Raw genomic sequence first — 26,258 nt, 5'->3', positions numbered from 1 at the left:
GGAGCAAGAGTAGAATACTAATGTTTTTCCAAATTTATGGGATTTTAATCAGTATCGAATTTCTTGTGTAAACGCTTACACTAACAATTTACACATAAATCCATTCATATCCAGCATAATATTAATGTCGAGGTACTGACAGGTAGTATAATATTTTAGCCCTCCTATTGATCCATTACTACCATTACTAACATTATTTCTGTGTTAGACATGTTAAGAAAGAAAATTAAATAATATTTAAATTATGAGTAATCAAATAAATTTTTTAAACTATTAATCAATCTCTTAACGCTGTTCAGAATAAGGTCTTCTCTCCACTTACCTACAGTGATGTTAATGGAGTTGCTCCTGGATGATATGGAGTTACTTTCCCTGTATGAGTAGTCACAGGTGTACTGGCCCTGATGTGAGGCATCTACAGTCAGAGTAAATGTTGTTGTAGACTCTGCAGTTTGTATCATTATTGATGTCCCAGTTTTATACAAACTGAAGTCTACAGAGATGCATGTTGGGCTGGGTGTGGTACATGTGAACTGAAGGACTTCTCCAGGTGAGAGCACAGAGTTTGGGGAGATCCGAGTCAATGTGGGAGCCTGCAAGTCTAATAATACAGAAATACATAATAATAATTATGTCCATTTATTCACTTTTAACAGGATACTGCCACAAAAGAAAAACTTACTTGAGCACACAACTCCAGCATCTTCACCATGTCCACAGTTCTCTATTCCAAATCCATTGTGTGAGCACTGATCTATGTAGCTCTCAGTTCCAGTACACTGAACATTATCCAGCCAGGTTGGTTCACTTCCCTCCCCAAAGTGGGCACTTTGAGGAGCGCTGACGGCTTTACCACATCCAAGCTGTCTACACACCACCTCTGCATCCTTTAAGTCCCAATCATCATCACACACTGTTCCCCACTGGGCTTTGTGCTGGATCTCCACTCGACCACAACAGTTACGTGGACCATTCACCAGCCTGGTCCCATTATGGACTGATTTATTATGTGAAAAAACAGAAGGTTTTACTAAGAACTCATTTTCATGCCACTTTTGCTCATGAGACATAACATGTATTAAGACTAGAAAGAAAACCAATTGAGGTTAAAGAAAATTTCAAACTTCACTCATTTCAAGCTTGTATGTTTGAGAAAAGTGAATTTGTTTGGGGAAATAAAGAAAAAACTATTTTATATGCCAACTAAATTATTACAGACTGTCTATAGATCAATCAAATATGTGGTAGATATCTACACTCAAAAGGTAATGTGGCTCCTGGCTAATGATTTTCTTACTGAGTACAAACTATGCAAGTTTTGCCCATTTTCCTTCAAAATCATTACAGTCAATGCAGAATCTTTAAATGTTGTTTGGAAGTGTCTGTTAGCCTATGCTAATTAGATCTTTCAGGTGTCTAAACAAGAGTAGGTTCAGTCTTCCTTAAGGTGTGAATTGTGGGCATGGCTTACTAAGATATATTGAAGGTGTATCCAGCTCAATATTCAGTGTGTTTTACGTTGTTCTATCTTGGATTTATTCTTTACTGGTAAGGTTGGATTCTGATCTTTCTGTATTATATACTTGACTCTGTTAGATCTATCCTCGTGCCTCTAGTATTGTCGAATCTGTAGTGTTGTTTGGAAGTGCCTGTTGGTCTATGCTAATTACTTCTCTCAGGTGTCTAATGAACACTAGTTTTAGTGTCACTTAAAGTGTGAAAACATTTGGGAGAATGCTCTTTTAGGAAAATTAATAACTTTTGGGCGGTAAAAGTAACTCAGCTTTGATTATTTTCCTATAGAATTCCAACACTGAGTGTTTTATGCTTTCCATGCTAGTAATGACAAATTACTGAGAAGAGTAGAATATTCCAGCCATCATATTCAGCCGTCAATGAGTAACAGAATTTATACATTAGTTAATAAATTTGTTTGTTAATAAAGCTATTTAAATAATATATAAATTACAGGTAAACAATGAGAGCTATTTGAATAGCATAAATAATTAATTAAGGAATGAACACTGTTGAGTGTAATGGTCTCTCTGCACTTACCCACAGTGATCGTAATGGAGTTGCTCCTGGATGATATGGAGGTACTTTCCCTGTATGAATAGTCACAGGTGTACTGGCCCTGATGTGAGGCATCTACAGTCAGAGTAAATGTTGTTGTAGACTCTGCAGTTTGTGTCATTATTGATGTCCCAGTTTTATACAAACTGAAGTCTACAGAGATGCATGTTGGGCTGTGTGTGGTACATCTGAACTGAAGGACTTCTCCAGGTGAGACCACAGAGTTTGGGGAGATCCGAGTCAATGTGGGAGCCTGCAAGTCTTATAACAAAAAATATATATAATAATTATGTACATTTAATCATCATCAATCATCACACACTGATCCCCACTGGGCTCTGTACTGGATCTCCACTCGACCACAACAGCTCCTCGGCCCATTCACCACTCTGATCTCATTACAGCCTGATTTATTATGTAAAAAGACAGAAGGTTTTACTAATTAATAATTTTTCTGTCAGCAACGCTCATGAGCTCTACAGTGATATAATACTTGAAGACGTGCAGTTGAGATTACAGAAAATTTTGCGCTTCCCTATTTTTAATTCTTGTATGCTTGAGAATAGTGAATTTGTTCAATCGACTAAAACTCATAGCTATTAAAAAGTAACATGGCTATTGGAAAATGAGCCTTTCTGGAGTAAAAGCTATGTAAGTGTCAGAGTTTTGTCCTTTTTTGGTGTTTTTGTTTTGTTATGTTTTCCCCACTAGATGTCGCTCAGCCTTAGTTTTTTGTTGTAATTGTATTCATTGCTTTCACCTGTGTCTTGTTCCTGTTTGGTGTATTTAAGCCGTCCCTTTTGCCTTTGTTCCCCGCTTGGTTATTGTTGTTTCCTATGCCCCTGTCATCGTTATAGTTGTGTCTCTCGAGTTAAATTTCTTCTGTGTTTTTTCCTAGCACCCTTGCCTTTTTTTTGTCTTCTTGCTCCTTTTTTTTCTCTATTTTAGTTTTGGCTTTTTTCGGTTTTCCTGCCCGTCTTCATTTTTTGTTATTCATTGCCTTCTTGTTTTCCTGTTTTTCCCCTGAGTCATTTCCTTGTATTTTTTACTGAATAAATAGATTCTTGTGCTCTACTTCAGCGTTTGCTTCGCGGGTTCATCGTGACAGAATAACCAAGCCACAATGAACCCAGAAACGATGAACACTCAGGAGCTCCGTGCCACCGTGGCCCAGCATGAGTCCGCCGTACAGCGCCACAAGGCTCAGGAGGAGACCCTGATGGTCCAACACTCCCAGTTGCTGATGGATCTTTTGGCTGCAATCCGCCAGATCTCAGACCGGCTTTCTGCAGCATCTGCCTCGGCACCTAGGGCAGCCTCTGCCCCCAGCACTTCTCGGGCGACCCTAGTGCTTGTGACGGGTTCCTCACCCAGTGTTCCCTTCTGTTTGACCTGCAGCCCTCCTCCTTCCTGTATGATTGGGCCAAGATAGCCTATATGATTACCCTTCTTTCTGGAAAGGCTCTCTCGTGGGCATCAGCCGTCTGGAAGGGACAAGCCCCGTTCTGTGCAAGCTACTCTAGGTTTGTAGAGGAATTCAAGCGAGTGTTCGACCACCCTCTGAGCGGCCAGCAAGCCTCCAGCAAGGCAATGACAGTGCTGCTGAATATGCCATCAAGTTCCGGACCATAGCTGCTGGCAGTGGCTGGAATGATGAAGCCCTCATGGTTTGCTTCTTGAGCGGGCTATCCGAGGCCATCAAGGACGACCTGGCCGCTAAAGAGCCTGCGCCGGACCTGGAGACCCTCATTGACCAGGCTATCCGGTTGGATAATCGCCGGAGAGAAAGAGACCAGAGCCGTTCCCATGCTCCCACCCAGCTGGCCAGCCCTATTGCAGTTCAGGGGCACTCTGATCCCCAAGATCCCTCTGAACCGATGCAGTTGGGCAGGGCCCGTCTCTCCCCTGCGGAGCGAAACCGTTGCATGTGGGAACACTGTTGCCTATACTGTGGTCGACCTGGCCATTTCCGTAACTGTTGCCCTGAGCTCTCGGGAAAACGCTCAGTCCCGTACAGGCGAGGCAGGACTGTCGCGGGAGTAACGTGCACTGCCGCTCCCTCTGACTCTGGGCTGGTCCTTCCCATCTCTCTCACCTGGGGCCACCAGCAACACCCACTCCAGGCCTTAATTGACTCCGGTGCTGCTGGGAACTTTATGGACATTTCCTTAGCCTAGAGACTCCAGATCCCAAAGAACTCTCTTCTTGCCCCCATGACTGCCACAGCATTTAATGGTAGGTTGCTAGCCCCTGGTGAAATCACATATCTTACCTCGTCCCTTCGGCTGGTCGTCGGCCAGCACCAGGAGGAAATCTGTTGACCGAGTCTCCCGAGATTCCCATCATCCTTGGGTACCCCTGGCTCCTCCAGCACAACCCGCATGTCGACTGGTCCATGGGGGCTATTCTCAGTTGGGGTGCATCATGCCAGTCTGTGTGCTTGGGCCAGAGAGACCCTGACCCTGCTCCCAAGTCTCTAGGAACCATAGATCTCTCCCGAATTCCCCCCTAGTACCACCACCTCAAGACGGTTTTTATTAAGAAGAAAGCCATCTCATTGCCGCCTCATCGTCCCTATGACTGCGCTATTGACCTCGTCCCTGACTCCAGTCCCCCTAGAGGCCGTATCTTCTCATTGTTCCCTCCTGAAACGGCCGCCATGAACGAGTACATTGAGGAGTCCCTTACGGCTGGGATTATTTGTCCATCCACTTCCCCGGCTGGGGCGGGATTCTTTTCTGTCGGGAAGAAGGACGGGGGCCTTTGGCTGTGTATCGATTACAGGGGGCTCAACAAGATCACTGTGCGCACCCGCTATCTCCTACCTCTCATGGCCACCGCTTTTGAGGTCCTTCAAGAGACCTCGATTTTCATTAAACTGGACTTGAGTAACGCCTACCACCTCGTGCGTATCCGGCTGGGTGACGAATGGAAGACCACCTTCAACACGCCTACAGGGCACTATGAGTACCTGGTCATGCCTTTTGGCCTCACTAATGCTCCCGCGGTTTTTCAAACCCTGGTCAATGACATACTTATGGACATGCTTAACAAATTCATCTTTGTCTATCTGGATGACATACTCATTTTCTCGAGCTCGCTGAAGGAGCATGTTACCCATGTTAGCAAAGTCCTCAGACACCTACTGGACAACCACCTGTACGTCAAGCCGGAGGAATGCAGATCTTGGGGTTCATCATCAAGCCCGGTCTAAAGAGAACAAGGTCCTCCCTATCATTCCCAGCTCGAAAATTGTAGCTCCGGTCAGGTGGCAACTTGAGGACACAGTGAGACAAGCCCAAGCCAGAGAACCCGACCCAGGAAGCGGCCCGACCAACCGCCTGTATGTACCCAAGGCTGTTCGATCCCCGGTTCTCCAGTGGGGGCACTCCTCCCGTTTCTCTTGTCATCCGGGTCCCTCGCGTACTCTCGAGTTCCTCCAGAGGCGATTTTGGTGGCCTACCATCAAGGAGAATGTCATCACCTATGTCAGGCCATGTCCTGTGGGTAATCAGAGCAAAACCAAGCACCAATCTCCCCAGGGTCTCCTGCAGCCTCTTCCCATCCCTCATAGGCCCTGGTCCCACCTGTCCATGGACTTCATCACCGGGCTTCCACCGTCCCAAGGTAACACCAGCATCATGGTCATTGTTGACCGATTTTCCAAGGCCGTCAAGTTCATCCCCTTGCCCAAACTACCCACAGCCAAAGAAACAGCGGAGCTTATCATTACTCATGTTTTCCGCACCTTTGGCATACCACAGGACATCGTCTCCGATCGGGGACCCCAATTTTCCTCGCATTTCTGGCGGGCCTTCTGTGAGTCTCTGGGGGCCTCCGTGAGCCTATCCTCCGGGTTCCATCCCGAGTCCAACGGTCAGACGGAAAGAATCAACCAGGATCTCGAGACCACGTTGAGGAGTATGGCTGCTAACAACCTGTCCTCCTGGTCCACTTTCATCATGTGGGTGGAATACGCACACAACACTCTCCGCTCCTCTGCCACAGGCATGTCCCCGTTCGAGTGCCAGTTTGGGTATGCTCCTCCACTATTCCCAGAGCAAGAAGTGGAGACAGCTGTTCCCTCCGCCCAACAGTTCGTCACTCGCTGCCGCCAAACCTGGAGAAAAGTCAGACTTAAGCTCCTGAGGACCTCGCAGTGGTACCAACGGCAGGCTAACCGACGATGAAGACCGGCCCCTATGCTGCGCCCTGGTGAATGAGTCTGGCTCTCCACCAAGAACCTTCCCTTGCGGGTGGAGTCTGCAAATTGTTTGGCCGAGAAGTTCATCGGCCCCTTCAGGATTGCTAGGAAAGTCAATCCTGTTACTTATAATTTATTTCTCCCTAGGTAACTAAGGATTAACCCCACATTCCATGTGTCTTTGCTAAAACCTGTTTTGTCTTCTCCCTTCTCTGTGCAAGGTAAACCACCCCCTCCGCGCATCATCGACGGCCAGCTTGCCTACACAGTCCACCGAATCCTGGATGTCCGGTGTGTGCGGGGCTCCCGGCAGTATCTCGTGGACTGGGAAGGCTATGGCCCTGAGGAACGAGACAATTCATTGCCTTCTTGTTTTCCCGTTTTTCCCTTGAGTCATTTCCTTGTATTTTTTACTTAATATATAGGTTCTTGTGCTCTACTTCAGTGTTTGCTTCACGGGTTCACCGCCTCCCTGTGGCTCAACGGCATAATGTCCGTTTCTCATGCCAAAGACCAAGGTTCGATCCCCGGTCGTGACAGTAAGGTTTGCACGTTTTTTTTCCTCAAAATGATTGCAGTCAGTGCAAAATATTTAAGCCTGTTGATAAGTCCCTGCCACAGAAGGTTTACTTGAGTTGCTAGAAAGAATGGCATTTAAACTTGTCTTTATTTTTTGCATAATTGGGATGGATTAAAATGTACACTGTAATAGTGTCACTGTAGCTACTGAATAATTCACCGAAGTTAGAACTCTCAAATCTAATCGGTCAGAAAGTGTTGGGTAATTTCTTTAACAACAGCTGTGACATTAACGCATCTGCAAATCACAATTTATATTAATGCGCTCATTCTACTATGTTATCATATTCACACAGGGATGCTGGCAGATGCTCCTGTAGGTACCCCACAACCAAACACAAGGAGCCCTCTTCTGTAACAGTAATAGAACGTCGTCAGACTGGTGAAGCAAAAAAACGGATCTAGGCACCAATGTTTGGCCTCTCTCTGGCTGTTTTCTGGTTTGTTAGTATTCCCCTTGTTGGGCAAGTTAACTGACATTGTTCAACTGTCATCTCTTTCAGTGGGTGGCAGAATCCCCACTATTTCTGAAGCCGACTAAACTGCAGATGAACCCTCAAACTGCATGTACGCATGACGATAAACTCAAACATGGTGCATTGCTGTTCGCACAGAGTGGATCCTTGACAGATGCTAACTGCACACACATGGACAAGCTGGATACTACATTGCCGTTCAGAGCGCGAAAAGGATCGGAAGGATTGAGCCACATACGTCTTCACTATGAACTGTATACTACACAAATGAGATGGTACATATTGGACAGGAGAAGAAAGTACTGCTTAGAATTGTTTGTATGTAGATTCAGCTGTTACGATTTTGAATCTAAAAACCAAGTTTACAATTAGCTTTCTTTTAAACAAAGGGATTCCCGTGCACTGCTGCAAATCTCCCCTCTCTGATCTCTCTCATCTTTGCATGCGATCTCACTCCACTTAACATCATAATCACTTAGTCAGTGATCTATGTTTTACCGAGGAGGAATAAGCCCCGAAGTTCTGTTATTCCATTAAAGTTCCTGCACTTTGGAACATTGTTTTTGTAAGTGGCACCATTGCTATAGTTTCTATTACTGGCCATCTGCCACGTGTGGAGTCTTTGACGCCCCTGCCATATTTTTCTCCCTATTGTTCTTTTGTCTCAAATACTATACCCCAAATGGGAACACAAGAACAAACATCAGGCCTGGCTGGTATAAATGTGCAAGAAGGGCTAAGCCATGTCTCTCTTTCAGGAAAAAAAATATAAGGTACAGTTTTTGGAATCCACATAATCTTATTTGCAATTAACAAAAAATAAATTTTTTACTGTATTTTATTTAGTAGAGAACAAATTATTTTTAATATACCTTTCACAGTGATGGCCAGGAGTTTGGTGGAAGTAAAGGTACGTGAAGACACGTTAACTTCATAAGTACAGTTGTAGTTTCCCTGATGGACACAATCTGCCTTAGGAAAAAGGAAGACAGCTGAGTGATTAACAGCTGACTGAGTCCTGGTGATGTTGGATCCACTGATCGCCAAGTGAAAGGAACCTCCTGGATACTGAGCTTTAATGGAGCAAATGACGGAGAATCCGTAGCCAATAGTAACTTCTGGTCCGTTAGGCCCCCAGTGGAACCATCCACCAGTGGCAGTGAAGGAGATGTTGGGCTGCTGTAAGTTTACTGGAGAATAACAGGCATTGTTTGTTAGGAATCTCAAATATAAAAGCCAGTCAGTGTGAGTCTTACTGAAAATAATGAATGAACAGATCCAGACTGAACTACAATTTCAGACCCAATTACAAAAAGTTTGGAAAGGCTGACATTCTTCGTACTCGTGTGTGTATGTTGATCACCCGTATCAAAAGTGCATTTCTGACACAGCTGATTTGTATTTAGTAACGCCGACAAAACTCTATTAAAATGTTCAGGTGTGCAGACAGCTGTGAGCACAAACTTAGCAATCAGAGTAAAGGCTGAAAAACAAAAGTGAACTTTAGTTTGATTTGAAAGGAATGATCAGGGTAAAGGCTGAAAGGCAGATGTGGAAATAATTTTGACTCACTTCTTTTCCAATAATAATAATATTTACTAATTGTGACCGGGGATTTTGAATTACCATCAGGAACACATTTAGCGCATTCAATTAACTTTGTAGTTTATTCAGTTAATATTTTGAAGAGAGTGATTTGTTCTGAAATGGCTTCTGGAAACGTTACAAGAAACAGTTCCGGCTCACAGCTTTTACAACAAGGTCTGGAAAAAGAGCAAGAAATAACACAGCTCTTAGAATAGGAAAATCAATAAAGATTTAAGAAAAAGAATACTCAGAGCTGGTGATACAGTGTAACCTCACAGCTCTATATTACTCAGTGTTTTCTCAATTTTCTCTCCAATACACAGTACACTTAGTTTCACAGTCTGCTTAGGTGTGAGCAAAAGGCAAAATCGAACACGGCCTTACAAAAGTACAGCCGTATCAAAAATACAAAAACAACCAAAAAAAAAAGGAAAAAAACAATGCAACACAATATGGGAAATACTGAGGTTCGATACGGAAAAAAAAAGACACTGGATGGTTACAGATTATCCGCAATTTCCCGAGAGTGCGTGTCTCTATCGCACTGCTCGCTCAATGAGAGCGCACGCGCACTGTCTCGTACGCAACACACACAGCGCCACCCGCTGACAACTCCAAGAAAATACAGGTATTCACTGTTTATTTTTACTTAATAATTTACTGAACACAACAAATAACAATGAAATAAGAGATTTAACAATATAAGGAGAGAAACAAACTTTAAGATTATTTACCACCTGGTTACATAATATAGACTATTAAAAATAAAAAGCAAGCACGAAATCTTCTGTCAGATGTTTCCTCTTGTTTTCCGTCAGCTGTATATATTCCTTTTGTTTATGGCTTGTGGCTATGTTCAGACAGATCTGCCTGTCCTCACTTTATATGGTGGCAGTTTTTTGTTTTAATTAAGTGATTAGTATATTTTCCTTAATTTAAAGGTTTGTGTAGGCTCACTTCCTTTTTCTTAATATTATTTAATTAACGCGAATAATACATAACGACTGGTTTTCACCAAATTTTCTCTATGGTACTCTTAGTCCCTGACATTGTGAACTAGCATGAGGATGTGTTTTTGGCTCGAGGCCTCTTCTGTAAGTCACTCTGGATAACAGCATCTGTTAAATGCTGTAAATGTAATAAAACTAAGCAATTTAAACTCGACAGTATATTCCAGACATAAAAGTGCAGTAATCCATGCAAAATATATAATCTGAAGTCAATCAGGTGGAGGTTTAAATTAGTTAGACCTCTTATGAGTAAATTTACTCACAGTCCAGAGCACGAGTAGAATACTAATGTTTTTCTAAATTTATGGGATTTTCATCAATACCAAATTTCTTGTGTAAATGCGTGCACTAACGATTAACGCATATATCCATTCATATCCAGCATAATATTAATGATGAGTTACTGACAGGTAGTAGAATATTTTAGCCCTCCTATTGATCCATTACTACCATTTCTAACATTATTAATGTGTTAGATTTGTTAATTAAGATAATTAAATAATATTTAAATTATGAGTAATCAATTAAATTTATTAAACTATTAATCGATCACTTAATGCTGTTCAGAATAAGGTCCTCCCTCCACTTACCTACAGTGATGTTAATGGAGTTGCTCCTGGATGATATGGAGGTACTTTCCCTGTATGAATAGACACAGGTGTACTGGCCCTGATGTGAGGCATCTACAGTCAGAGTAAATGTTGTTGTAGAATCTGCAGTTTGTGTCATTATTGATGTCCCAGTTTTATACAAACTGAAGTCTACAGAGATGCACGTTGGGCCGGGTGTGGTACATGTGAACTGAAGGACTTCTCCAGGTGAGACCACAGAGTTTGGGGAGATCCAAGTCAATGTGGGAGCCTGCAAGTCTTATAACAAAAAAATATATAATAATAATTATATACATTTATTCATGTTTAACAGGATACTGCCACAAAAGAAAAACTTACTTGAGCACACAACTCCAGCATCTTCACCATGTCCACAGTTCTCTATTCCAAATCCATTGTGTGAGCACTGATCTATGTAGCTCTCAGTTCCAGTACACTGCACATTATCCAGCCAGGTTGGTTCACTTCCCTCGCCAAAGTGGGCACTTTGAGGAGCGCTGACGGCTTTACCACATCCAAGCTGTCTACACACCACCTCTGCATCCTTTAAGTCCCAATCATCATCACACACTGTTCCCCACTGGGCTCTGTGCTGGATCTCCACTCGACCGCAACAGCTCCTCGGCCCATTCACCACTCTGATCTCATTACAGCCTGATTTATTATGTAAAAAGACAGAAGGTTTTACTAATTAATCATTTTTCTGTCAGCAACGCTCATGAGCTCTACAGTGAAATAATACTAGAAGACTAGAAGCAGTTGAGATTACAGAAAATTTTGCGCTTCCCTAGTTTTAATTCTTGTATGCTTGAGAATAGTGAATTTGTTCAACAGAATAAAACGCGTAGCTATTAAAAAGAAACGTGGCTATTGGAAAACGAGCCTTTCTGGAGTAAAAGCTATGTAAGGTTTGTACGTTTTTTCCTCAAAATGATTGCAGTCAGTGCAACATATTTTAAGCCTGTTGATAAGTCCCTGCCACAGAAGGTTTACTCGAGTTGCTAGAAAGAATGGCATTTAAACTTGTCTTGATGCAAAAATTATTTTGTGCGTAAATGGGAAGCATTAAAGCATACACTATAATAGTGTCACTGTAGCTACTGAATAATTCACCATAGTTAGAACTCTCAAATCTAATCGGTCAGAAAGTGTTGGGTAATTTCTGTAACAACAGCATCTGCAAATCACAGATTTATATTAATGCGCTCATTCTACTATGTTATCATATTCACACAGGGATGCTGGCAGATGCTCCTGTAGGTACCCCACAACCAAACACAAGGAGCCCTCTTCTGTAACAGTAATAGAACGTCGTCAGACTGGTGAAGCAAAAAACGGATCTAGGCGCCAATGTCTGGCCTCTCTCTGGCTGTTTTCTGTGTGATGGGCTCTAAAAGAGAAGGCTCACACCTCTGTCTAGTCTGATGTGCCTCAGAGAACAGACAGTACTCATCAGTGGAAAATCAACCACTTCCACCCAGCAACACAGTTTTGTTAGTATTTCCCTTGTTGGGCAAGTTAACTGACATTGTTCAACCGTCATCTCTTTCAGTGGGTGGCAGAGTCACCACTATTTCTGAAGCCGACCAAACTGCAGATGAACCCTCAAACTGCATGTACGCATGACGATAAACTCAAACATGGTGCATTGCTGTTCGCACAGAGTGGATCCTTGACAGATGCTAACTGCACACACATGGACAAGCTGGATGCTACATTGCCGTTCAGAGCGCGAAAAGGATCGGAAGGATTGAGCCACATACGTCTTCACTACGAACTGTATACTACACAAATGAGATGGTACATATTGGACAGGAGAAGAAAGTACTGCTTAGAATTGTTTGTATGTAGTTTCAGCTGTTATGATTTTGAATCTAAAAACCAAGTTTACAATCAGCTTTCTTTTAAACAAAGAGATTCCCGTGCACTGCTGCAAATCTCCCCTCTCTGACCTCTCTCATCTTTGCACGCGATCTCACTCCACTTAACATCATAATCACTTAGTCAGTGATCTATGTTTTACCGAGGAGGAATAAGCCCCCAAGTTCTGTTTTTCCATTAAAGTTCCTGCACTTTGGAACATTGTTTTTGTAAGTGGCACCATTGCTATAGTTTCTATTACTGGCCATCTGCCACGTGTGGAGTCTTTGACGCCCATGCCATATTTTTCTCCCTATTGTTCTTTTGTCTCACATACTATACCCCAAATGGGAACACAAGAACAAACATCAGGCTTGGCTGGTATAAATGGGCAAGAAGGGCTAAGCCATGTCTCTTTTTCAGGAAAAAAATATAAGGTAGAGTTTTTGGAATCCACATAATCTTATTTGCAATTAACAAAAGATATTTTTTTTTACTGCATTTCATTTAGTAAAGAACAAATTATTTTTAATATACCTTTCACAGTGATGGCCAGCAGTTTGGTGGAAGTAAAGGTACGTGAAGACACGTTAACTTCATAAGTACAGTTGTAGTTTCCCTGATGGACACAATCTGCCTTAGGAAAAAGGAAGACAGCTGAGTGATTAACAGCTGACTGAGTCCTGGTGATGTTGGATCCGCTGATCGCCAAGTGAAAGGAACCTCCTGGATACTGAGCTTTAATGGAGCAAATGACGGAGAATCCGTAGCCAATAGTCACTTCTGGTCCGTTAGGCCCCCAGTGGAACCATCCACCAGTGGCAGTGAAGGAGATGTTGGGCTGCTGTAAGTTTACTAGAGAACAACAGGCATTGTTTGTTAGGAACCTCAAATATAAAAGCCAGTCAGTGTGAGTCTTACTGAAAATAATGAATGAACAGATCCAGACTGAACTACAATTTCAGACCCAATTACAAAAAGTTTGGAAAGGCTGACATTCTTCGTACTCGTGTGTGTATGTTGATCAGCCGTATCAAAAGTGCATTTCTGACACAGCTGATTTGTATTTAGTGACGCCGACAGAACTCCATAAAAGTTCAAGTGTACAGACTGCTGTGAGCACAAACTTAGCAATCAGGGTAAAGGCTGAAAAACAAAAGTGGACTTTAGTTTGATTTGAAAGGAATGATCAGGGTAAAGGATGATTCAGCCGCACCTTTCCTACTACAGACATCATTGCTACGCCTCTCCACGTCTCTGACCATCTCTTGGTATCCTTTACCATCACCCTCCCAATCCTGCCTAAACCCACCAGCCATCTATACTTCTCTCCTACTCGTAAAAACCTCCACTCTATCTCCCCTCCCTCCATAGCTTCCTGCACCCTATCATCCCTTCCTGTCCCTCAATCCTTTTCCTCCCTACCATTGGAGCTAGCCACTGACACTTTCCTCTCCTCACTTTCCTCATCCATGGACCTCCTCTGTCCTCTATCTTCTAAACCCAGGAAGATTTCTTGCCCTGCTCCTTGGCTATCGTGCCCTGCTCCTTGGCTACTGTGTCTTGCAGTAATTGGAGAGAATTAAGAACAGAAGAGAGAGGAAGTGGAAGAAATCGCAACTCGACACAGATCTTGTCTCTTCGCGTGCTCTCCTGTCCAAACTTTCATCTGAAGTGACTTCTGCTAAGACTGCCTTCTACAAAGAAAAGCTGGAATCCTCTGCACAAGATCCTCGCAAGCTCCACAACATCTTTTCTTCACTACTCAACCCACCGGCTCCTCCTGCTCCATCCTCCCTGACTGCTGAAGACTTTGCCACTTTTCATGATGAGAAGATTGGAAAAATTTGCCAGACATTCACTTCTACTCCTACACTACACACTGAGGATTCTCCTTCTTATTCGCTGACACAGTTTTCTAAACTAACGACAGAAGAGATCCTGCAAATCATTTTATCCTGCAATCCTACCACCTGCCCATTGGAGCCAATCCCTTCCACAATGCTCCAGACCATCTCTCAAGACCTCCTCCCCTTCATCACCACTATCATCAATGGCTCCATAACATCTGGTCATGTACCAAACTCATTCAAGAGAGCAAGGGTTATTCCCATCCTGAAGAAACCCACTCTACAGCCCTCTGACATCAGCAACTACCGACCGGTATCACTTCTCTCTTTTCTTTCTAAAACCCTTGAACGAACCGTCTACAATCAGCTGTCTTGCTATCTCTCACAGAACAACCTCCAAGATCCCAATCAGTCTGGCTTCAAATCGGCACACTCCACAGAGACTGCCTTTTGGCCGTCACTGAGAAGCTACGTGCTGCTAGATCAGCCAAACTGTCTTCAGTCCTCATCCTCCTTGAACTTTCAGCAGCGTTTGACACAGTGAACCGCAAGACTCTCTTGTCCACCCTCATGAGCCTAGGAATTCGTGGTGCAGCATGGCAATGGTTTGCTTCCTACCTGGAAGGTTGGTCATATCAGGTGACATGGAGGGGATCCACATCTGCTCCCCGCAGACTCTCCACTGGTGTCCCACAAGGCTCAGTACTTGGTCCTCTCCTGTTCTCCCTCTATAACCGACCTCTTGGTGCGGTCCTATCCTCACATGGGTTTTCATACCACTGCTATGCAGATGACACTCAACTCATCCTCTCCTTCCCTCCCTCAGACACTCATGTTTCTGCTCGGGTAGCAGCATGTCTGGCAGACATCTCATCATGGATGAAGGCTCATCAGCTGAAACTTAATCCCACCAAAACTGAACTGCTGTTCATCCCAGGTGATTCATCCCCATCTCAGGATCTTGCAATCTCCCTAGACAATTCTCTGATCTTGCCTTCGGTTACTGCACACAACCTTGGGGTAACCATGGACAATCAACTGTCCTTCTCCTCTCACATTGCTAATCTGACAATGCTCATGTCGATTTCTCCTTTATAACATCAGAAGAATTCGTCCATTTCTTTCCACACAGGCCACTCAGGTGCTTGTTCAATCCCTTGTCATTTCAAGACTGGACTACTGCAACTCACCCCTGGCAGGTCCAAAATGCAGCTGCACGATTGGTTTTCAACCTTCCTAAATTTTCACACACCACCCCATTGCTACGCTCCCTCCACTGGCTTCCTGTAGCTGCCCGCATCAGATTTAAAACACCGACGCTTGCCTACAAAGCCAAAAACGGACCAGCACCCACTTATCTCAAAGCACTTTTCACACCTCGCACGGCACCACGATCGGAGGGATCCTCTAGCACTGCTCGACTGGTCCCACCATCTCTCAGGGTACAAGGAAGGCATGCATCGAGACACTTCTCTGTTCTGGCACCAAGGTGGTGGAATGAACTTCCCCTAGATGTCTGAACAGCTGAGTCACTGGCAGTCTTCAAACGACATCTAAAGACTTACCCCTTCATAAAGTACTTAAGTTAGCACTTACCAAAAAAAAAGAAAAAAAAAGAATGTATTGTCTGAGCGCTTGTCTGTTACCTCCCCAACAGAGTTTTGGACTGATGGTTTTGCGAGTTTGTGACCTAGTCAGCCAATATCAGAATGTATTCTTGATAGACTCCAAAGCACTATTGTAAGTCGCTCTGGATAAGGGAGGCTGCCAAATGCCATAAATGTAAAATGTAAATGTAAATATCCAGCATTATATTAATGATGAGGTACTGACAGGTAGTAGAATATTTTAGCCCTCCTATTCAACCATTACTACCATTACTAACATTATTTATGTGTTAGATTTGTTAATTAAGATAATTAAAAAATATTTAAATTATGAGTAATCAATTAAATTTATTAAACTATTAATCGATCACTTAATGCTGTTCAGAATAAGGTCCTCTCTCCACTTACCTACAGTGATGTTAATGGAGTTGCTCCTGGATGATATGGAGGTACTTTCCCTGTATGAATAGACACAGGTGTACTGGCCCTGATGTGAGGCATCTACAGTCAGAGTAAATGTTGTTGTAGAATCTGCAGTTTGTGTCATTATTGATGTCCCAGTTTTATACAAACTGAAGTCTACAGAGATGCACGTTGGGCCGGGTGTGGTACATGTGAGCTGAAGGACTTCTCCAGGTGAGACCACAGAGTTTGGGGAGATCCAAGTCAATGTGGGAGCCTGCAAGTCTTATAACAAAAAAATATATAATAATAATTATATACATTTATTCACGTTTAACAGGATACTGCCACAAAAGAAAAACTTACTTGAGCACACAACTCCAGCATCTTCACCATGTCCACAGTTCTCTATTCCAAATCCATTGTGTGAGCACTGATCTATGTAGCTCTCAGTTCCATTACACTGCACATTATCCAGCCAGGTTGGTTCACTTCCCTCGCCAAAGTGGGCACTTTGAGGAGCGCTGACGGCTTTACCACATCCAAGCTGTCTACACACCACCTCTGCATCCTTTAAGTCCCAATCATCATCACACACTGTTCCCCACTGGGCTCTGTGCTGGATCTCCACTCGACCGCAACAGCTCCTCGCCCCATTCACCACTCTGATCTCATTACAGCCTGATTTATTATGTAAAAAGACAGAAGGTTTTACTAATTAATCATTTTTCTGTCAGCAACGCTCATGAGCTCTACAGTGAAATAATACTAGAAGACTAGAAGCAGTTGAGATTACAGAAAATTTTGCGCTTCCCTAGTTTTAATTCTTGTATGCTTGAGAATAGTGAATTTGTTCAACAGAATAAAACGCGTAGCTATTAAAAAGAAACGTGGCTATTGGAAAACGAGCCTTTCTGGAGTAAAAGCTATGTAAGGTTTGCACGTTTTTTCCTCAAAATGATTGCAGTCAGTGCAAAATATTTTAAGCCTGTTGATAAGTCCCTGCCACAGAAGGTTTACTCGAGTTGCTAGAAAGAATGGCATTTAAACTTGTCTTGATGCAAAAATTATTTTGTGCGTAAATGGGAAGCATTAAAGCGTACACTATAATAGTGTCACTGTAGCTACTGAATAATTCACCATAGTTAGAACTCTCAAATCTAATCGGTCAGAAAGTGTTGGGTAATTTCTGTAACAACAGCTGTGACATTAGCGCATCTGCAAATCACAGATTTATATTAATGCGCTCATTCTACTATGTTATCATATTCACACAGGGATGCTGGCAGATGCTCCTGTAGGTACCCCACAACCAAACACAAGGAGCCCTCTTCTGTAACAGTAATAGAATGTCGTCAGACTGGTGAAGCAAAAAACGGATCTAGGCGCCAACGTCTGGCCTCTCTCTGGCTGTTTTCTGTGTGATGGGCTCTAAAAGAGAAGGCTCACACCTCTGTCTAGTCTGATGTGCCTCAGAGAACAGACAGTACTCATCAGTGGAAAATCAACCACTTCCACCCAGCAACACAGTTTTGTTAGTATTTCCCTTGTTGGGCAAGTTAACTGACATTGTTCAACCGTCATCTCTTTCAGTGGGTGGCAGAGTCACCACTATTTCTGAAGCCGACCAAACTGCAGATGAACCCTCAAACTGCATGTACGCATGACGATAAACTCAAACATGGTGCATTGCTGTTCGCACAGAGTGGATCCTTGACAGATGCTAACTGCACACACATGGACAAGCTGGATACTACATTGCCGTTCAGAGCGCGAAAAGGATCGGAAGGATCGAGCCACATACGTCTTCACTACGAACTGTATACTACACAAATGAGATGGTACATATTGGACAGGAGAAGAAAGTACTGCTTAGAATTGTTTGTATGTAGTTTCAGCTGTTATGATTTTGAATCTAAAAACCAAGTTTACAATCAGCTTTCTTTTAAACAAAGAGATTCCCGTGCACTGCTGCAAATCTCCCCTCTCTGACCTCTCTCATCTTTGCACGCGATCTCACTCCACTTAACATCATAATCACTTAGTCAGTGATCTATGTTTTACCGAGGAGGAATAAGCCCCCAAGTTCTGTTTTTCCATTAAAGTTCCTGCACTTTGGAACATTGTTTTTGTAAGTGGCACCATTGCTATAGTTTCTATTACTGGCCATCTGCCACGTGTGGAGTCTTTGACGCCCATGCCATATTTTTCTCCCTATTGTTCTTTTGTCTCACATACTATACCCCAAACGGGAACACAAGAACAAACATCAGGCCTGGCTGGTATAAATGGGCAAGAAGGGCTAAGCCATGTCTCTTTTTCAGGAAAAAAATATAAGGTAGAGTTTTTGGAATCCACATAATCTTATTTGCAATTAACAAAAAATATTTTTTTTTACTGCATTTCATTTAGTAAAGAACAAATTATTTTTAATATACCTTTCACAGTGATGGCCAGCAGTTTGGTGGAAGTAAAGGTACGTGAAGACACGTTAACTTCATAAGTACAGTTGTAGTTTCCCTGATGGACACAATCTGCCTTAGGAAAAAGGAAGACAGCTGAGTGATTAACAGCTGACTGAGTCCTGGTGATGTTGGATCCGCTGATCGCCAAGTGAAAGGAACCTCCTGGATACTGAGCTTTAATGGAGCAAATGACGGAGAATCCGTAGCCAATAGTCACTTCTGGTCCGTTAGGCCCCCAGTGGAACCATCCACCAGTGGCAGTGAAGGAGATGTTGGGCTGCTGTAAGTTTACTAGAGAACAACAGGCATTGTTTGTTAGGAACCTCAAATATAAAAGCCAGTCAGTGTGAGTCTTACTGAAAATAATGAATGAACAGATCCAGACTGAACTACAATTTCAGACCCAATTACAAAAAGTTTGGAAAGGCTGACATTCTTCGTACTCGTGTGTGTATGTTGATCAGCCGTATCAAAAGTGCATTTCTGACACAGCTGATTTGTATTTAGTGACGCCGACAGAACTCTATAAAAGTTCAAGTGTACAGACTGCTGTGAGCACAAACTTAGCAATCAGGGTAAAGGCTGAAAAACAAAAGTGGACTTTAGTTTGATTTGAAAGGAATGATCAGGGTAAAGGATGATTCAGCCGCACCTTTCCTACTACAGACATCATTGCTACGCCTCTCCACGTCTCTGACCATCTCTTGGTATCCTTTACCATCACCCTCCCAATCCTGCCTAAACCCACCAGCCATCTATACTTCTCTCCTACTCGTAAAAACCTCCACTCTATCTCCCCTCCCTCCATAGCTTCCTGCACCCTATCATCCCTTCCTGTCCCTCAATCCTTTTCCTCCCTACCATTGGAGCTAGCCACTGACACTTTCCTCTCCTCACTTTCCTCATCCATGGACCTCCTCTGTCCTCTATCTTCTAAACCCAGGAAGATTTCTTGCCCTGCTCCTTGGCTATCGTGCCCTGCTCCTTGGCTACTGTGTCTTGCAGTAATTGGAGAGAATTAAGAACAGAAGAGAGAGGAAGTGGAAGAAATCGCAACTCGACACAGATCTTGTCTCTTCGCGTGCTCTCCTGTCCAAACTTTCATCTGAAGTGACTTCTGCTAAGACTGCCTTCTACAAAGAAAAGCTGGAATCCTCTGCACAAGATCCTCGCAAGCTCCACAACATCTTTTCTTCACTACTCAACCCACCGGCTCCTCCTGCTCCATCCTCCCTGACTGCTGAAGACTTTGCCACTTTTCATGATGAGAAGATTGGAAAAATTTGCCAGACATTCACTTCTACTCCTACTCCTACACTACACACTGAGGATTCTCCTTCTTATTCGCTGACACAGTTTTCTAAACTAACGACAGAAGAGATCCTGCAAATCATTTTATCCTGCAATCCTACCACCTGCCCATTGGAGCCAATCCCTTCCACAATGCTCCAGACCATCTCTCAAGACCTCCTCCCCTTCATCACCACTATCATCAATGGCTCCATAACATCTGGTCATGTACCAAACTCATTCAAGAGAGCAAGGGTTATTCCCAAGCTGAAGAAACCCACTCTACAGCCCTCTGACATCAGCAACTACCGACCGGTATCACTTCTCTCTTTTCTTTCTAAAACCCTTGAACGAACCGTCTACAATCAGCTGTCTTGCTATCTCTCACAGAACAACCTCCAAGATCCCAATCAGTCTGGCTTCAAATCGGCACACTCCACAGAGACTGCCTTTTGGCCGTCACTGAGAAGCTACGTGCTGCTAGATCAGCCAAACTGTCTTCAGTCCTCATCCTCCTTGAACTTTCAGCAGCGTTTGACACAGTGAACCGCAAGACTCTCTTGTCCACCCTCATGAGCCTAGGAATTCGTGGTGCAGCATGGCAATGGTTTGCTTCCTACCTGGAAGGTTGGTCATATCAGGTGACATGGAGGGGATCCACATCTGCTCCCCGCAGACTCTCCACTGGTGTCCCACAAGGCTCAGTACTTGGTCCTCTCCTGTTCTCCCTCTATAACCGACCTCTTGGTGCGGTCCTATCCTCACATGGGTTTTCATACCACTGCTATGCAGATGACACTCAACTCATCCTCTCCTTCCCTCCCTTAGACACTCATGTTTCTGCTCGGGTAGCAGCATGTCTGGCAGACATCTCATCATGGATGAAGGCTCATCAGCTGAAACTTAATCCCACCAAAACTGAACTGCTGTTCATCCCAGGTGATTCATCCCCATCTCAGGATCTTGCAATCTCCCTAGACAATTCTCTGATCTTGCCTTCGGTTACTGCACACAACCTTGGGGTAACCATGGACAATCAACTGTCCTTCTCCTCTCACATTGCTAATCTGACAATGCTCATGTCGATTTCTCCTTTATAACATCAGAAGAATTCGTCCATTTCTTTCCACACAGGCCACTCAGGTGCTTGTTCAATCCCTTGTCATTTCAAGACTGGACTACTGCAACTCACCCCTGGCAGGTCCAAAATGCAGCTGCACGATTGGTTTTCAACCTTCCTAAATTTTCACACACCACCCCATTGCTACGCTCCCTCCACTGGCTTCCTGTAGCTGCCCGCATCAGATTTAAAACACCGACGCTTGCCTACAAAGCCAAAAACGGACCAGCACCCACTTATCTCAAAGCACTTTTCACACCTCGCACGGCACCACGATCGGAGGGATCCTCTAGCACTGCTCGACTGGTCCCACCATCTCTCAGGGTACAAGGAAGGCATGCATCGAGACACTTCTCTGTTCTGGCACCAAGGTGGTGGAATGAACTTCCCCTAGATGTCTGAACAGCTGAGTCACTGGCAGTCTTCAAACGACATCTAAAGACTTACCCCTTCATAAAGTACTTAAGTTAGCACTTACCAAAAAAAAAGAAAAAAAAAGAATGTATTGTCTGAGCGCTTGTCTGTTACCTCCCCAACAGAGTTTTGGACTGATGGTTTTGCGAGTTTGTGACCTAGTCAGCCAATATCAGAATGTATTCTTGATAGACTCCAAAGCACTATTGTAAGTCGCTCTGGATAAGGGAGGCTGCCAAATGCCATAAATGTAAAATGTAAATGTAAATATCCAGCATTATATTAATGATGAGGTACTGACAGGTAGTAGAATATTTTAGCCCTCCTATTCAACCATTACTACCATTACTAACATTATTTATGTGTTAGATTTGTTAATTAAGATAATTAAAAAATATTTAAATTATGAGTAATCAATTAAATTTATTAAACTATTAATCGATCACTTAATGCTGTTCAGAATAAGGTCCTCTCTCCACTTACCTACAGTGATGTTAATGGAGTTGCTCCTGGATGATATGGAGGTACTTTCCCTGTATGAATAGACACAGGTGTACTGGCCCTGATGTGAGGCATCTACAGTCAGAGTAAATGTTGTTGTAGAATCTGCAGTTTGTGTCATTATTGATGTCCCAGTTTTATACAAACTGAAGTCTACAGAGATGCACGTTGGGCCGGGTGTGGTACATGTGAGCTGAAGGACTTCTCCAGGTGAGACCACAGAGTTTGGGGAGATCCAAGTCAATGTGGGAGCCTGCAAGTCTTATAACAAAAAAATATATAATAATAATTATATACATTTATTCACGTTTAACAGGATACTGCCACAAAAGAAAAACTTACTTGAGCACACAACTCCAGCATCTTCACCATGTCCACAGTTCTCTATTCCAAATCCATTGTGTGAGCACTGATCTATGTAGCTCTCAGTTCCATTACACTGCACATTATCCAGCCAGGTTGGTTCACTTCCCTCGCCAAAGTGGGCACTTTGAGGAGCGCTGACGGCTTTACCACATCCAAGCTGTCTACACACCACCTCTGCATCCTTTAAGTCCCAATCATCATCACACACTGTTCCCCACTGGGCTCTGTGCTGGATCTCCACTCGACCGCAACAGCTCCTCGGCCCATTCACCACTCTGATCTCATAACAGCCTGATTTATTATGTAAAAAGACAGAAGGTTTTACTAATTAATCATTTTTCTGTCAGCAACGCTCATGAGCTCTACAGTGAAATAATACTAGAAGACTAGAAGCAGTTGAGATTACAGAAAATTTTGCGCTTCCCTAGTTTTAATTCTTGTATGCTTGAGAATAGTGAATTTGTTCAACAGAATAAAACGCGTAGCTATTAAAAAGAAACGTGGCTATTGGAAAACGAGCCTTTCTGGAGTAAAAGCTATGTAAGGTTTGCACGTTTTTTCCTCAAAATGATTGCAGTCAGTGCAAAATATTTTAAGCCTGTTGATAAGTCCCTGCCACAGAAGGTTTACTCGAGTTGCTAGAAAGAATGGCATTTAAACTTGTCTTGATGCAAAAATTATTTTGTGCATAAATGGGAAGCATTAAAGCGTACACTATAATAGTGTCACTGTAGCTACTGAATAATTCACCATAGTTAGAACTCTCAAATCTAATCGGTCAGAAAGTGTTGGGTAATTTCTGTAACAACAGCTGTGACATTAGCGCATCTGCAAATCACAGATTTATATTAATGCGCTCATTCTACTATGTTATCATATTCACACAGGGATGCTGGCAGATGCTCCTGTAGGTACCCCACAACCAAACACAAGGAGCCCTCTTCTGTAACAGTAATAGAACGTCGTCAGACTGGTGAAGCAAAAAACGGATCTAGGCGCCAACGTCTGGCCTCTCTCTGGCTGTTTTCTGTGTGATGGGCTCTAAAAGAGAAGGCTCACACCTCTGTCTAGTCTGATGTGCCTCAGAGAACAGACAGTACTCATCAGTGGAAAATCAACCACTTCCACCCAGCAACACAGTTTTGTTAGTATTTCCCTTGTTGGGCAAGTTAACTGACATTGTTCAACCGTCATCTCTTTCAGTGGGTGGCAGAGTCACCACTATTTCTGAAGCCGACCAAACTGCAGATGAACCCTCAAACTGCATGTACGCATGACGATAAACTCAAACATGGTGCATTGCTGTTCGCACAGAGTGGATCCTTGACAGATGCTAACTGCACACACATGGACAAGCTGGATACTACATTGCCGTTCAGAGCGCGAAAAGGATCGGAAGGATCGAGCCACATACGTCTTCACTACGAACTGTATACTACACAAATGAGATGGTACATATTGGACAGGAGAAGAAAGTACTGCTTAGAATTGTTTGTATGTAGTTTCAGCTGTTATGATTTTGAATCTAAAAACCAAGTTTACAATCAGCTTTCTTTTAAACAAAGAGATTCCCGTGCACTGCTGCAAATCTCCCCTCTCTGACCTCTCTCATCTTTGCACGCGAGCTCACTCCACTTAACATCATAATCACTTAGTCAGTGATCTATGTTTTACCGAGGAGGAATAAGCCCCCAAGTTCTGTTTTTCCATTAAAGTTCCTGCACTTTGGAACATTGTTTTTGTAAGTGGCACCATTGCTATAGTTTCTATTACTGGCCATCTGCCACGTGTGGAGTCTTTGACGCCCATGCCATATTTTTCTCCCTATTGTTCTTTTGTCTCACATACTATACCCCAAACGGGAACACAAGAACAAACATCAGGCCTGGCTGGTATAAATGGGCAAGAAGGGCTAAGCCATGTCTCTTTTTCAGGAAAAAAATATAAGGTAGAGTTTTTGGAATCCACATAATCTTATTTGCAATTAACAAAAAATATTTTTTTTTACTGCATTTCATTTAGTAAAGAACAAATTATTTTTAATATACCTTTCACAGTGATGGCCAGCAGTTTGGTGGAAGTAAAGGTACGTGAAGACACGTTAACTTCATAAGTACAGTTGTAGTTTCCCTGATGGACACAATCTGCCTTAGGAAAAAGGAAGACAGCTGAGTGATTAACAGCTGACTGAGTCCTGGTGATGTTGGATCCGCTGATCGCCAAGTGAAAGGAACCTCCTGGATACTGAGCTTTAATGGAGCAAATGACGGAGAATCCGTAGCCAATAGTCACTTCTGGTCCGTTAGGCCCCCAGTGGAACCATCCACCAGTGGCAGTGAAGGAGATGTTGGGCTGCTGTAAGTTTACTAGAGAACAACAGGCATTGTTTGTTAGGAACCTCAAATATAAAAGCCAGTCAGTGTGAGTCTTACTGAAAATAATGAATGAACAGATCCAGACTGAACTACAATTTCAGACCCAATTACAAAAAGTTTGGAAAGGCTGACATTCTTCGTACTCGTGTGTGTATGTTGATCAGCCGTATCAAAAGTGCATTTCTGACACAGCTGATTTGTATTTAGTGACGCCGACAGAACTCTATAAAAGTTCAAGTGTACAGACTGCTGTGAGCACAAACTTAGCAATCAGGGTAAAGGCTGAAAAACAAAAGTGGACTTTAGTTTGATTTGAAAGGAATGATCAGGGTAAAGGATGATTCAGCCGCACCTTTCCTACTACAGACATCATTGCTACGCCTCTCCACGTCTCTGACCATCTCTTGGTATCCTTTACCATCACCCTCCCAATCCTGCCTAAACCCACCAGCCATCTATACTTCTCTCCTACTCGTAAAAACCTCCACTCTATCTCCCCTCCCTCCATAGCTTCCTGCACCCTATCATCCCTTCCTGTCCCTCAATCCTTTTCCTCCCTACCATTGGAGCTAGCCACTGACACTTTCCTCTCCTCACTTTCCTCATCCATGGACCTCCTCTGTCCTCTATCTTCTAAACCCAGGAAGATTTCTTGCCCTGCTCCTTGGCTATCGTGCCCTGCTCCTTGGCTACTGTGTCTTGCAGTAATTGGAGAGAATTAAGAACAGAAGAGAGAGGAAGTGGAAGAAATCGCAACTCGACACAGATCTTGTCTCTTCGCGTGCTCTCCTGTCCAAACTTTCATCTGAAGTGACTTCTGCTAAGACTGCCTTCTACAAAGAAAAGCTGGAATCCTCTGCACAAGATCCTCGCAAGCTCCACAACATCTTTTCTTCACTACTCAACCCACCGGCTCCTCCTGCTCCATCCTCCCTGACTGCTGAAGACTTTGCCACTTTTCATGATGAGAAGATTGGAAAAATTTGCCAGACATTCACTTCTACTCCTACTCCTACACTACACACTGAGGATTCTCCTTCTTATTCGCTGACACAGTTTTCTAAACTAACGACAGAAGAGATCCTGCAAATCATTTTATCCTGCAATCCTACCACCTGCCCATTGGAGCCAATCCCTTCCACAATGCTCCAGACCATCTCTCAAGACCTCCTCCCCTTCATCACCACTATCATCAATGGCTCCATAACATCTGGTCATGTACCAAACTCATTCAAGAGAGCAAGGGTTATTCCCAAGCTGAAGAAACCCACTCTACAGCCCTCTGACATCAGCAACTACCGACCGGTATCACTTCTCTCTTTTCTTTCTAAAACCCTTGAACGAACCGTCTACAATCAGCTGTCTTGCTATCTCTCACAGAACAACCTCCAAGATCCCAATCAGTCTGGCTTCAAATCGGCACACTCCACAGAGACTGCCTTTTGGCCGTCACTGAGAAGCTACGTGC

At 43.4% G+C, this 26,258-nt stretch overlaps 1 protein-coding gene across 1 annotated transcript in view; it reads right to left on the bottom strand.

The window, feature by feature from the left end:
* The window catches only part of LOC117598765 (deleted in malignant brain tumors 1 protein-like), a 41,938-nt gene that overhangs the window by 13,473 nt on the left and 2,207 nt on the right, over positions 1–26,258 (bottom strand). Inside the window, exons 2-14 of the mRNA XM_053239394.1 lie at positions 24,464–24,781; positions 22,392–22,706; positions 22,032–22,310; positions 18,698–19,015; positions 16,626–16,940; positions 16,266–16,544; positions 12,938–13,255; positions 10,880–11,194; positions 10,520–10,798; positions 8,205–8,522; positions 2,056–2,334; positions 683–997; positions 323–601 (exon numbers count right to left, since the gene is read on the bottom strand). Of these exons, the coding sequence (XP_053095369.1) occupies positions 323–601; positions 683–997; positions 2,056–2,334; positions 8,205–8,522; positions 10,520–10,798; positions 10,880–11,194; positions 12,938–13,255; positions 16,266–16,544; positions 16,626–16,940; positions 18,698–19,015; positions 22,032–22,310; positions 22,392–22,706; positions 24,464–24,781 (3,927 nt within the window). The remainder of the gene's footprint in view (positions 1–322; positions 602–682; positions 998–2,055; positions 2,335–8,204; positions 8,523–10,519; positions 10,799–10,879; positions 11,195–12,937; positions 13,256–16,265; positions 16,545–16,625; positions 16,941–18,697; positions 19,016–22,031; positions 22,311–22,391; positions 22,707–24,463; positions 24,782–26,258) is intronic.

Source organism: Pangasianodon hypophthalmus, chromosome 13 (assembly GCF_027358585.1).
Source record: "Pangasianodon hypophthalmus isolate fPanHyp1 chromosome 13, fPanHyp1.pri, whole genome shotgun sequence".
In the NCBI taxonomy this organism is placed as follows: Eukaryota; Metazoa; Chordata; class Actinopteri; order Siluriformes; family Pangasiidae; genus Pangasianodon; species Pangasianodon hypophthalmus.
The sequence above is the reverse complement of the archived record's forward strand: the minus strand, read 5'-3'. Positions and strand labels throughout refer to the sequence as shown.